Source organism: Lethenteron reissneri, chromosome 15 (assembly GCF_015708825.2).
Source record: "Lethenteron reissneri isolate LAM-NWPU_2019-01 chromosome 15, ASM1570882v1, whole genome shotgun sequence".
NCBI classification, from domain to species: Eukaryota; Metazoa; Chordata; class Hyperoartia; order Petromyzontiformes; family Petromyzontidae; genus Lethenteron; species Lethenteron reissneri.
In genome coordinates, this window is record NC_083793.1 from 393,583 (window position 1) to 407,235 (window position 13,653).

The following is a 13,653-nucleotide window of genomic DNA, read 5'->3' on the forward strand; positions in this document are numbered from 1 at the left end:
TTCTTATCACAGATGTTTATTTTATCAGTCTTTCACATGCGAGGTTCACATCTATATACATAGCTGAATTTGTATTAAAAGACTTTTAATTATAAATAAAAACTAGGCTGACAACAGCGTTCCTCTTCTCGACTCTGGTGACAGTCAAGTTTTGGCCAGTTGCTTTTCCTATCCTGGCGTGGAATCACGAGCCGCCTCCGCACATTTGACCGGATGGGAGCTCTCGGTGGCGTGTCCGCTGCCATCCTTGTGGCTCCTCTTGTGCTTGAGGATCTCCGTGGGGGCGAGCTGCAGGTCCTGCCCACACTCGTCGCAGTGGTAGAGCTGCTGCAGGCGTGCGGGCATTGTCCCCGTGCATCCGGGGCCCTGGGACGTGGCTGCAGAGGAAACGCGCGCGGGTGCACAGACATCAAGATGAGGGGGGGGGGGGGCCAAATGATTAGTCCAGCAGTACCGCAGCCCATAAAATATGGATTTTCAACCCTCGGCTCACGGCTCCAGCAGACTGGCCAGGCGAGTGCGTTATGTACGCGTCATTGCAAACCCAAATCGTTAGTGGGTGGCAATTCCCGCCCTTAAAGTCTGGACGCCCAGTGGCGTTAGTTTCCAAGGTCGCACCTTGCTGATGAGACTCGGTGAAGTCAAACGAGTCAAGTTGATTAAGAAAATGCCAGAGGAAAACATGAATCTTAAAGTCTCACAATGTGATGGATGAACCGTATATCTGTCTTGAATATTCAAGCCATATAAAATATGCATGAAATCGATGACCTCTGTAGTTAAGCATAACGATAGGGGCACTTTCTTAAATACTTAAGTAACTCAAAGTGCCTGTTGTTACATCTACCATTGCCTTGCTGTAGTCCAGCCAAGGGGATCGACAGCGGTGGCTGTCCCAGCACCGGCCTGCAGATTGCATGTCTGGCAGTAGGGGGCGATGTTGCTTTGTGTTTTCCAAATTAAGTAAATTGCAATGTATGAAATGTGGACCTTGACAGCAGCACTCATGAAACATTAAGAACTTCGAGAACCCCCGTAGAGGCTTAACATACTATTGGGGCAAGTGCTGTTAGCGAGCACCTATTAAGGCCGGCACAGCACACGAGGGGGTGGGTGACCAGCATTACGCCTGGCCGCCTTTGTCTCCCCAGTGGTGATGTTTACACACCGCCCCAGGTACTTATTTGAAACCGTACTGCTCAGAAGTCTCCAACACAAACATTAGGAGTCTGCATTCCCTGCCTCGGCCAGCAAGATCACCGAGGGTGGCCCTGCAGTAGACTGACGTGAGCACTCGCAGCAGTAGGCACCGGCTGCGCACGCACCCTGCTGCTGCTGCTGCTCCTCCGCCGCCCGGCTGCACGCGTCGCTGTGTTGCAGCCTCTCGAGCGGCGTCAGCGGCATGTGCAGCTCGCAGCGCGGACACGTCCAGAAGACTCGCAGACACTCGCCGTACATGCTGTCCGAGCCCTCCTGCAGCCACACGTCGTCACGCCACCGTCACGGTGCACAGGCACAACACTGTCGTGCAGAGCATCGTGCACAAAGTGGCAACACCATCACCTCGTCGCCAACGTGGAAAATTCCTGTGAACTCATGTGGGAATGTGCCCCACACAGAAGGCCAGGTGGGTTCACGTTTCAAGGAGTGACTTATTTGGTGAATTATGAACTCAATATTTTCATGTGTGGGAGGACAACAGAAATTCCTTTGAGAAAACCCACACGGTGGAGGGGACCATGCTCGTGGTGAAGCCTGGCAGCAGGTTTAGTTGAGAAGCTGCGCCAAGCTGTCCAGGTGGCGGCACCCGACTACACGCCGTGCACATGCCAAGCGGCGCACATGCCAAGCGCGGTGATGACGTGTGGGGTTTTAAGAATTGCAATTGGGATCATGCCAAATGAAAATTATCATACAGTTCATTCAGAGTGAAATACACTACAGTGGAACCTCGGTATACGTCGTTAATTCGTTCCAGAAGGTGGTAGGACTTAGACCAAAAATGAAACCAAACGAATTTTCCCCCACCTCCCCCGCCCCTCTCCCCCATGCCACCCCGCCCCTCTCGCTTTGTTTCAGTCGTGAACGGGGCATACGCGGATACTGTACGCGGTGACTCATCCCGACCCATACAAGTTCGAGCAAGCGCGTCGTATCCCAAGCAAGACGTCGTATCCCAAGACATTTTTTATCTCGAAAAACATGACGTATACCAAAGCGGTCGTATACCGAGGTTCCACTGTAATACACATGGAATGAAACATGCATTGGAGACCCGAGACTGGTGGTATTTAACTGGGTAATGAACGTTATTCAACTTGGACCGGTATCTCAATCAGAGTGCTCCCGGTGCTCAACTTCTATTCGCAGCCCTAAGCCAATGCTGGAAATTCCACATTCTTGTGGCAGACCAGAGTCTATCCATAGGACTTTCAGTTACCACAAAATTACCCTAACAATCAGAATAGACTTTCGCAAGCAGCATAGCTCATGCAAAGTGCATCTCACAACACTGCACAGTCTGCAAAACACAACGTCGCTTGTATCGTGCATTTAAAGATGTTTTCAGCCGAGTAATGAGTGTACATGTGGGAGGGACAGCACTATCCCGTACAGGTGGAAAGGATGCAGATTAATCCACTTGCTGTACCACCACCACCTGGCAAGCCATCATATGGCTCCTCGACGCCCACAGGCAGGGAGTGATCCACCAGCCCTCGCTACCTCCGCAGTGCTGGGTTACAGGCCACGTGCGTCGCCAAGGATCCCGCGTAAAGACTAAACGGACTGGTGGGGCAAGTGCTGTTAGTGGTGAGCACCTATGAAGGCCGGCACGGCACCACAGGGGATCGGTGGCCAGCACCACTGCCGGCCACCTTTGTCTCCCCAGTGACAATGTTTGTAGCGCACCTCCTATGAGGCCGAGTCAACCTAGGGGAGGCCCAGGACTGGTTCGGACAATCATCACTGGTGTTGGCCGTGAGCAAGAATCGAACTCGGGTCGCTGGGTGGAGTGCAGTGCAGTGTGCTAACCGTTGCACTACTGCTCCCCACCACCACCGCCCTGACAACCACCACCACCACCCTGACAACCACCAGCTCAGTCGACCACCGACCAGGTTTTCTGAGCAACGACCTGCGAGCGAGTTGCCTATCACACAGCAATTGGCCAATCAAATTAGGGGGGGCAGTACACATGATGCTACACTAACCAATGGGATTACACGATCCATGCCAATAAATTTAGGCAGTGAAAAACCCTCGAATGGATCGTGATGAATTCTCAAAAATAACAATCGGACATTTACGCCATTGTTTTGTATGCACTCTCAATCGCAGAATGTAGGGGAATATAAAAACGGACGTTTTAATGTGGCCGTCAGATCGACTGAGCAGAATGGATACAATAGACACCTTCATTCAGGTTTCACAAGACTATAAATGGGCAACACCACACCTACTTTCTTCCATATATGGGCCTATCGGTAATTTTGTCGGGCATAAAGTATTACAGCACCACCATGGTTCTTAAGCGCAGGGCGAGTGCGGAGGCCTCACCAGGAGGCAGCCGTAGGTGAGGTAGGAGTTGACGGCCACGCCGCCCTTGGTGGGGTGGGGCCGACTCTCGGCCATGGGGAAGAGGCCCGGCCAGATCGGGCTCTGCGCTCACGGCCTCACTTGGCCCCACGTACAGCGTCTTCATCTCCAGCCCACCCAGCCGGCGCATGGTGTATTCCACCTGTCCCGACGCACGCACACACGCGTTTGCGAGTACGTATGTGATTGAATGCTTGCGTGTGAGTTCACGTTTGTAATGTGAGAAGCGGTAGCGTAGTGGTGAGCACACTGCGCTATGGCCCGAGTTCAATTCCCACTTACGGCCAATACCGCTTACGGCCAATACCAGTGACGAATATCCGAACCGGTCCTGGGCGTCCCAGAGGTCAACTCAGCCTTAAATGAGTGCCTGGTGCGGTTTATAAACATCAGCACTGGGGAGACAAAGTTGGCCGGGTGGGGTGTTTTCCACCCCCTCGTGTGCCTTTGCAGCCTTGATAGGTGCTTGCCAACAGTCTCTAAAAGGCGACATGGCAGATCTTTGTCTCATTTGCGAGTTTGCGTGCGTGTTTGTCTGCGCGTTCGTGCCTTGGATTCGAGGAACTCTGCCAGCTGCTCGGTGAGCGTCTCCTTGAGCCGAGCCTGGGCCTGAGGCTCGAGCCTGGGGCCCAGCTGCACCCCGAGCGTCGCCGCGGCTCCCCCGCTCAGCAGGTGCGAGCGCAGCAGCCGCTCCCAGGACTCGCGCTGCTGCACCGCGGCCCACAGCGCCTGCTGCGCCTGCTCGGCGTCCCCCAGCGACAGCTCCAGCCAGCCGTCGGCCACCACGCGCCGGCAGTCGGCGCTCGTGTCCAGCGAGCGCGCGAACAGCAGAAGGGCCTGCGGCACGGCAAACGGTGCAGGCGGCGCGTGGCGTGTCCGTGCGTGCGGTTTGTACGGGGCGGTGTGCCCGTGCTCGTGGCGTGTTTTGCGTGCACCGTTGGTGTTCATCCCCTGCCGTGGCCTCCGACGTCCTGTGAAACGTCACCTATCGTGTACTCGTTCCTTTTTAACGTGGCGTTACTGACGAATATACCAAGCTTGGACGGCATGCTCCGTGGGCGTGTGCGCTGCGTGGACAACGGGGGACTGCGGGGCCCGGGCGCGCACCTGCAGCGCCGGCACGCGCATGCTGTTCACCAGGTAGGGTTTGGTCGTCTCCAGCAGCGAGGCGTACGCCAGCAGCTGGTGCCGGTGGCTCTGCCCGGACTTCCGTGGCGCCGCCGTCACTGCGCGCGCGGTCAACACGGGCAGAGGAGAAGCTTGCGACACTTGGCAAGCCGCAACACGGAACCCGTAAATGTGACGTAGCAGGCTCCTCGGAGGCTCATAATTATTTATCGGCTGCCTCAGGCTTTTGGGGAATCTTGAAAATGTATATTTTATGAAATTTTTATTGGTTTTCTGAGAATAATCGTTATTTTCAGAGCACCTTTCATTCCACAAGGTTTAAGGCAACAAACTTTACACAAGTGAAGATAAAACATTAACAGACAAATCTCGTATATTTACAACTCATAAAATAATAAATATCCATAGAATAAAGAAAAAAAAATAACCATAGCATGCCAGCATAAAATCACGAGGCTAAATTACAGAAATAGACCTTGATCTTTGATCTAAAAAAGCCACTGTAGGCAAAACCTCTGACGCGATGTGGCAGAGTTCCAGAGTCGCAGAGTGCGACCCCAGGGGAGCCACCTCCTCTCCACCCGAGCGCGACCCTCAAGAGCGCAGCGTCGGGGTCACCACCGTCAGCTAACCTCGGTGCAAGCGGAGGCCGATAGCGAGTCAATAAATCTAACGAGCAATCTGATGTCATTTAGTGCTTTAAATGTCAGTAATAGAATACAAAAATCGATTCCACAATTCACTGGAAGTCAGTGCAGAGATGCCAGCACAGGCATTGTGCGCAAACCTCTATTTTTGTTCTGGTGAGAACTCTTCCAGCGCTACAACGCAGGAGATACGCCTGTTGCGCCTATTCTATATACCCAGTCAGGCAGGCCGGTTATCGCTTCACCTACCGGGACGCGTGTCCTCGCGCTCCTCGGGTGGGGCCAGCAGCTCGGGGCTGTTGGCGAACACCGCGGTGGGGTGCAGCACGACGAACGGCTTGCTCCGCGTGTGGAACACCTGCGGGGAAACTCGCGTGAGGCTGCGTGCAAGCGCGACACGGGCGCGAGGTTTTGCACGTGGGTAGAGATTGTGACGTTTGTTCAGGCACGGATTCAAGACAGGGAGAGTCTCATTTGCAAGTGTGAGGTTCTGAATGCCACGCGGGGAGTGACTTGAGACAAATTCGTTTGAAATGTTGCACGCGACTTCGTGGAGAGCGGTCTGAGTGTGCGAGGTGTGAACGTGGCCGTCGTGGACGGTGGGAGAGCTGCCTGATCCGAGTCCTTCCTGGCAGCGTTGCACTCATCGGGGATCGCCAGCTGGGGGTAGAGGCCACTGCACAGCACCATCTTCAGCACGCTCAGCTGGCGCCGCGACAGCCCCCGCGAGCTCTGCGAGGAGGCGTGCAGGCGGCCCACGTCGTGGCGCAGCTTGAACTTGACGTCCTGCGCAGGCCAAGACAAAGATCCCCCGTGTAGCCTTACACAGACCGTTGTGGAAAGTGCTGTTAGCGAGCACCTATTAAAGCCGAGACTCACGACCGCGCTCGCTGGCTCGCCAAAGGCCCTCTGCGATCCGGTGCCCTCAGTGGGGGGGGGGGGGGGGTTGGTGGATTGTATAACTGAAATTCCACGACAATGCGACGGGGATCTGCGCAGAGCGAGGGCTTGGGAGGAGGAGGGGGGGGTGATTGGAAAGAAGCGAGGGCTCGGTTTCATGACGTCGATTGTCATGCAGACATCATCCTCTTCGTCTGTATAATTCTCATCATTTTCTTGCGCAGTGAGGAGATGCAATACAACTTAAACTTGAAATGTGTGTCAGAGTTTGTATTCCAGTTTCCTCCCATTTTGTGACGTAATTAAAAAGATAACTGGCCTAGAATCCCATCATCCATCTCTCCGGAGGAGTCTTCTTGAGGCTCGGTGGCCGTGTCATCTTTGAACGCAGGCGCACCGCGACGGCGGAGGAGGGAGGAGGGACAGGAGGAGGGACCTGGATGTCGATGGTTTTGCTGGAGCCGCTGGCGCCGTCGTCTTCCCCGTCATCGCCGCCGTCATCCTCTTCGAGGCCCCCGTCCTGCAGCCGCAGCAGCTTGCGCTTCTGGGGGCCGCGCTGCTCGTGCTCACGCCGCAGCTGGTGCAGGCGGCGCCGCTCCCCGTGCTGCCGCACCCGCTGCACGCTGTCCCGCACAGGCTCCTCCCCGCCACCCAGCAGCCCGAACTGCACCAGCAGCTCCTACAGCACACCAACGGCAGCGACTCATTCACCGACAGCAGTGACTCATTCACCAACAGCAGTGACTCATTCACCAACAGCAGTGACTCATTCACCAACAGCAGTGACTCATTCACCGACAGCAGCTCCTGCAGCACACCAACAGCAGCGACTCATTCACCGACAGCAGCTCCTGCAGCACACCAACAGCAGCGACTCATTCACCAACAGCAGCTCCTGCAGCACACCAACAGCAGTGACTCGCACAGCACATGGCCAGCTCCTGAGCACACATAAAACATTGTCACGAAAGCACAAACACACAGAGGCACCACGGACGATCGTCCCGACTGTGACACACACTTGCGGGGGGCCACCTTGAACTGGCGCTGCAGGTTGGCGATCTCGTAGAGGCGCTGTTCCTCTAGCCCGTGCCTCTTGCACCACTTGCGTGATGGCACCTGACCGCCCGACTTCACCTGTAGGCAGATAAACCAGGCCTCGATGAGGGATGCCAACACCGAACACTGAGCTGGGAGGAAGCTTGCGCGCTCCGCACCACCTTCCCAACACCATCATTGCTGTAAACTACAGCCTGGTGGATGCACAGGCCAACGGAGTCAAGTACAATGTGTAACAAGTCAGCTGTGCAGGATGGCTGGGGATATTTTTCCCACAGAATAGTCTGCATCTTATTAAAAAAATCATCCTATCTTGATTTGAAGCTTTCGTGACTGCAGGAATCCATACTCCGTCTTCACCTGAAGACGGTCGCTTGTGTTGCGATCAAAACGTCGTGATCTATTAATTTTCTATCGACAGGACTTCACCGAAAGAACCAAAGAGTGTTTATTCATCCTTTTTAAATTTAGTTAGTTGAACTGGTACGTGCCTCCTATTCCCTTTCTGTACTCATAAGTGTAGTTGGGACTTGACCGTGCCCTCCTGTCAAGCCCATTGCATCACTGCCCCTGGTAACCAGGGTAGCCCCTGGTAACCAGGGTAGCCCCATATACTTGGCAGCTTCCAGAATCCACACACAGGAAGTGTACGCTGCACTCCCCCATGATGTTGAATTGAAAGTGGGGGGAGCCCTGTGGTGTCTACCAAGGTCTAGGCAAATCAATCTTCCCCAAGTACTAAACTATATTCTTGGGCCTTTCGGTAAAATCACGTAAATAGGCTCAAAGGAAATAATAAAAAATAACAGAAAACTACGTTTCGATCGCAACGCAAGCGGTCGTCTTCAGGAAAAAAAAAAGAGGGGGGGGGGGGGTGGGACGTGCTCCAGAGGATTCATCCGGCAATGGATAGATAATGGTTGTTGCCGATAATGAAACGTAACAATGCACTGCGCGAGAGTGTTAGCGCGCGAGCATGAGCACGGTACCTGCACCCACTCGTTGAACACATTGAGCAGGGTGAGCGGGTCGCCGTGGTCGCTCTCGAGCGAGCGGCGTGCGCGGGAGCAGTCGGGGTTCGTGTGGGCGCTGCGGTGGAAGGGCGACTGCACGCTCATGGCGGCCGCGATGGTGAGCACCGGCTCCACCGCACCCAGCACGCAGCCCACGAGCAGCATCTTCCCTGCAGCAGAAACAGCGGCGGCACGGCTCTGTTATGACGCAGCCGACAGAGACGACACAAAACCCTGACACCGTCACGGCGAGATGCCGTCACCACAGCGGTGGAGACGGCATCTCATTCGCGGCCCTCTTCGGACGAGTACGATGCAAAGGAGCGGCAGCAGCAGGCATGCGGCGAGGAATACCAAGTTCCCGACGTGATTTACAAGACAGTAATTAGACCAGTACTGATGCACGGGTCTGAATGTTCGGAGTGTAAAAGCCAAGTTGGAGCACATGTTGTGCACCACAGAAATGAGGGTAGCAAGATGGATTTCAAAGATAAAAGGATATAAAGAGATGAGGAAAAAGGAAGAATGGTACTCATAGCAGACAAGCTAAGAGCTGACTCAAGTGGCTCGTAGGTACATCAGATGATGAATATGGAAGCGCCAGGGGCGGACACTGAGGGGCAGGCGAATATAGAGGTGGCTCCAAGCGGTGAGCCAGGATGTGAAGGACTGTAGAGTGGGCATGGAGATTATGGCCCAGGACAGAACGAGCGGAGCAAGAGGAGCAGGAATGGGTCAGGACCGAGGGGAGTGGGGAACACGGCAGGAAGAACAAGACTCCGGTGGATACTCCGTCCACGCTCCTCTTGAGCACGCGTGTCCCTGCGGCGACGTGGCGAGTCACGGCTCGCTTCCTCCCCGTACCCGTGAGCACGTCCAGTGGGAGCGTGGCCAGGACGCGCCCGATCGGCGTGAGCTCCTCCTGCTCGTCCAATGCTCCCTGCTCCTGCAGGAACTGCATGGACGTCTCCAGGCTGGAAGCCGGGGGTGGCTCCAGGAACCCAAACAGGCGCGGGTCTCCCAGCCCCATGCTCTTCATCTACAGCAGCAGAAGCGAAGAACGAACGTCACGTGAGGCCTCCACCGGCCATATTTTTTTAGCGTAATATATGGGAAGAGAGTGTTTACAAGCGCTGCATAGAAAACCAGAGAAATTGTATAAACATGATGAATAAATAATACAATAAAATAGCTCTATGTGCAACGGAAATCTCGTAATTCCAACAACTTTATGGACATACAGATTACAACACACAGGGTGCGCACACACACACAGGACACACACACAGGACACACACACACAGGGCACACACACACACAGGGCACACACAGGGCTACGAGGGACTGCGGGCGGGGAGGTGGCCGCGGTGACGCGTGTGGGAGGCGCGTGGTCACCTGCAGCACCACCGAGTCAAGTGGCACGCGCTGGACCTCGGGCACGGCATACGGCTCCAGGGCGTCGTACTCCGACTCGGCGTACAGGCGGAAGCAAACCCCGGGCCCCGTGCGCCCCGCGCGGCCCTTGCGTTGCTCCGCGCTCGCGCGGCTGATCCAGAACTCCTGCAGCCGCTGCATCTTAGCCTTGGGGTCGTAGCTCATCTCCTTCACCTTGCCTGCGCGGCAGCAGAGGACATCCATGACGTCAGGCTACTACCCGGGAAAGGCCCGCTGAGTGTGGAGATTATTCCACGAAAGTCCTGCATAGAGATATTTGACCAAATCCTTTACGGAGTGTTTTTGCATAAAGAGAAAACAATAGTACCCAGAGAATACCCACATGTTCGAGATGATGGTTTCATAACCCATTTGCTGTACTGTACTGTACTGCCATCTCCTCGCCACCTTGTAGCCCAGCGGGTTTGGGAGTTAAATTTATCCAATCCATCAACCCTCACCTCCAAATTTCTGGATCACAGGACAAGAGCCATCACACGTGACTAACACGTTCATCATTCACACTGTGATGTAGAGAGCCTGTTAAAGGCCTGAGGCCCCCCTGCCTTGCACAGGCCATGTATTGGTGTGTTCCCTTGCCTGCGACCACAGCGCGCAAGTATGAGGCTGTGTCTATGAGAAGTCTTGTACATTTGTGAACCCAATCTCTGGTGATAGCAGCAGCCAGCTTGAGGTCCACTTTCAGTTTGTGAATTTATGCGATTTTACTTTGTTTAACTTTACCGAGCAGAGCCTTAGACACTCAACAAAATATTCAAGAGGGTTGGGTTTTTTTGCTAAAGATAAAAGAGTGCCCCTCTTAAGAAACCAATATCTATGAAAAGGGGATGTCTCTCCACTCAAGCTGGCAGCTTGAGACCAACCTGCTTGTCTACTGCACCTGTAGCCACCTCCTCATCAGCCTTGCTCCTAAAAACTCCAACAGCCCAGCGCATAGAGGCAAGAACAGTGAACTTGTTGACAAGCACGGGGACGAACACATCGAGAAACTCGCGCACACCGCACGGCTGGAGGCGAGGCCCCGTCTCTAGGCCGGGGCCGGGGCGCTGCGGCCGCGTACCCGAGTCCACGATGAAGCGCACTCCGTCGATGGTGACGGACGTCTCGGCGATGTTGGTGGACACGATGCACTTCCTCACGCCCTCCGGGGCCAGGTCGAACACCTGCGCAGGAGACGCAACGCAGGAGGGGAGAAGACGTCGCTTCCGCTAACTACAGACGCAAAAAAGCTATCGAGGCCGTGTCGCTCAGATGTTCTATTTGTTTCCCATTCGGTTGTCGAGTTGCAAGTTTATCAGCGCATTACAAGACGTTGACAATCAGCACGTGCCAGTCCACACCTGTGACACAGCACTTCCTGAGTTGAGGGCTGGTGGATCACATCAAGATGTTTTATTCTGCAACCCACTGGGCTGTGTAGTAGCCCAGGGATGGCATTATAGCAAGTGGGGTTGTGAACCCATGTGTGGACCTTTCTAGTGATGGACATGAGTTCTCTCCGTGTATTCAAATCACACGTTAATTATTTAAATGGCCAGATACCTCAATGCAGGACATTCCTGAAAAAGCTTTGCGACCTCTTGAGGAAGTGCTAAATAAGTTACATTACAGTATGGTCCTCAAAAGGATTCCAATGCAACGTTCTAATTTATCTCATTTTCTGAAGTGTGCATTAAATTCAGGTGCCAACCAGTGACAATCCTGCTACTGATATCGGGTGATGATGATGATGGTAGCAGGTGGTGACAAGCGCCAAGAATGAATTTGGCAACAAAGACCAACATTTAGCACGTCGTCGTGTGAGCCACGGTGACCAACAATTTGCCTTCCTTTACCCCTTCGTTAATAATCGGGTAGTGCAAACTCTGCCCGACTTTCTCCCCCCTCCCACACCCCGTCGTGCCGTGGCCCTCATCACCACCTTGTCCTGCTGCTCCGCGGACAGCGTGGAGTGCAGCTGCAGCACGACCCAGCGCTTCGTCTCCACCGCGTAGCTCTGCGCCGCCTCGGCCACGCGGGCGATGTCGGCCATGCCGCTGAGGAAGACGAGCAGGTCGCCGCGCTCGTCGGCCGGGTACTTGTGGTCGATGCTCTGCATGATGCGCAGGTAGGGCCGCGGGTCGATCCTCTCCGACTTGCCCGTCTTCTCCTCCTCGGGGACGGGCCGGTAGACGACCTGGATGGGGTAGAGCCTGCCCGGCACCTGCAGCACGGGCGCGCCGCCCAGGTAGCGCGAGAACAGCTGGATGTTGATGGTGGCCGACATGAGCACGAGGCGGAGGTCTCCTCGCAGGGGCAGCAGCTCCCGCAGCACGCCGAGCAGGAGGTCGCAGTGCAGGTGGCGCTCGTGGACCTCGTCTAGGATGAGGACGTCGTAGCGCGACATGAAGCCCTCCGTCTGCATCTGGCGCAGCAGGAGGCCCTCGGTGAGGAACAGCACCTTGGTGGCGGCCGTCTTGGACGTCTCGAAGCGGATCTGGTACCCGATCTGGGAGCCGTGCTCGCCCAGGCTCTCGTAGGAGACGCGCTTGGCGAGGGACACGCAGGCGATGCGACGCGGCTGCGTGCACGCCACGCGGCTCATCCCTGCCGAGAGCAGGTACTGGGGCACCTGCGTGGACTTGCCGCAGCCCGTGTCCCCCGCCACCACCACCACCTGGTGGGCGCGCACCAGCTCCACCAGCTGCTCCCTGTACTCGTGGATGGGCAGGTTCCTCTGGTCCCGCCGCAGCTTGGACAGGCGGCTCATCCGCTGCTTCTGGCAGAAGTCCACGTAGTGGAGCAGCACCGGCCTGGAACTCGCGCAGGCGAGCCGGGGTCAGGCCGTCATCCTCCTGCTCCTGCTGCTGCTCCTCCTCCCGGCCCCCCTCGCCTGCAGGCCGCTGGTCCCAGCGTCCGGACCGGCACCGCTCTCCCCGCTCGCCCCTCGCCTCTCTTCTCTCGCTCCTCTCGCCCCTGCTGCTTCCGTCTCCCCGCTCGCCCCGGTATCTCCGCTCTTCAATCCCACCCAGGTCCCCCCTCTCGCCCCTCACACCGCGCTCCTCCCCACTCCGGTCCCCGCCTCCCCGACGAGCTGGCCTCGCCAGCCGCTCCGCGAGGCCGGGCACGGCGAGCGCCACGTTGATGCGGTCTTGTCGGTCGTAGACGGCGGGGAGGCCCAGCGCGCCACCCGTGGCCGCTGGGCCGGGCCCGGGCTGCCCGGGCTGGGAGCCCTGGCCCAGGCTGGGAGCCCTGCTGCTTCGCCTGCCGCGCCTGGAAGCGGTCCAGGAAGAGCCAAAAGTCCGAGTGGCGCGCGGAGCCGGGCTCGGGGAGGCCGCTCAGAGGCCCCCGCGGGAAGAAGATCGCGTCCAGCTCGGCGCGGTGCCTGCTCTCCCCACCACGCGGGGCGCGACATCGCCGGCCAGGCCCCCTGAGACTCGGGGACTCGGGGAGCCGCCGGGGGTCCAAGGCTCAGGGTCGCAGACGCCAGGAGACTCGAAACTGATGGACTCACCAGGGCCCAAGACGCAGAGGCTCAGAGACCAAGGAACTCACAACGCAGTGGGGGGGGGGGGGGGGTCGCGGCACGGCGGAGGAGACCCCCGGGACAGCCGCTCCGGGTGCCCCGCTGTTGGGCCTCATCAGGCGGCAGCAACCTCGGCCGTGATTGGCCGAGGCCGCTCAGCTCCGCCCCTCCCACTCCTCAGGGTCACGGCCAATCGAGCGCGCGGTTGTTTGCGATGCGTTGTCGGCTACGTCACGTTACGAGTGGTCGCCGATCGGCGGCCATGTTGCTGCGGGTAAACCCGCGCGAGTTTTGCGCCGCGGTCTCCCCGCGGGCGGCAGTCGCAGGGCGATGACCTGAGCGGCGAGCG

At 56.7% G+C, this 13,653-nt stretch overlaps 1 protein-coding gene across 1 annotated transcript; it reads right to left on the reverse strand.

Annotated features, from left to right (window-relative positions):
• DHX34 (DExH-box helicase 34) lies at positions 1 to 13,504 on the reverse strand. Its single transcript, XM_061551722.1, is given in 18 exon segments — positions 1 to 377; positions 1,326 to 1,473; positions 3,559 to 3,651; positions 3,653 to 3,739; positions 4,147 to 4,434; positions 4,705 to 4,823; positions 5,622 to 5,730; positions 5,985 to 6,158; positions 6,709 to 6,951; positions 7,308 to 7,409; positions 8,321 to 8,514; positions 9,209 to 9,383; positions 9,740 to 9,957; positions 10,860 to 10,962; positions 11,721 to 12,587; positions 12,589 to 13,011; positions 13,043 to 13,165; positions 13,167 to 13,504. Coding segments are annotated over 18 exon segments (3,702 nt in total). The 5' UTR covers positions 13,194 to 13,504; the 3' UTR covers positions 1 to 168.
• Positions 13,505 to 13,653: the final 149 nt, after the last annotated feature.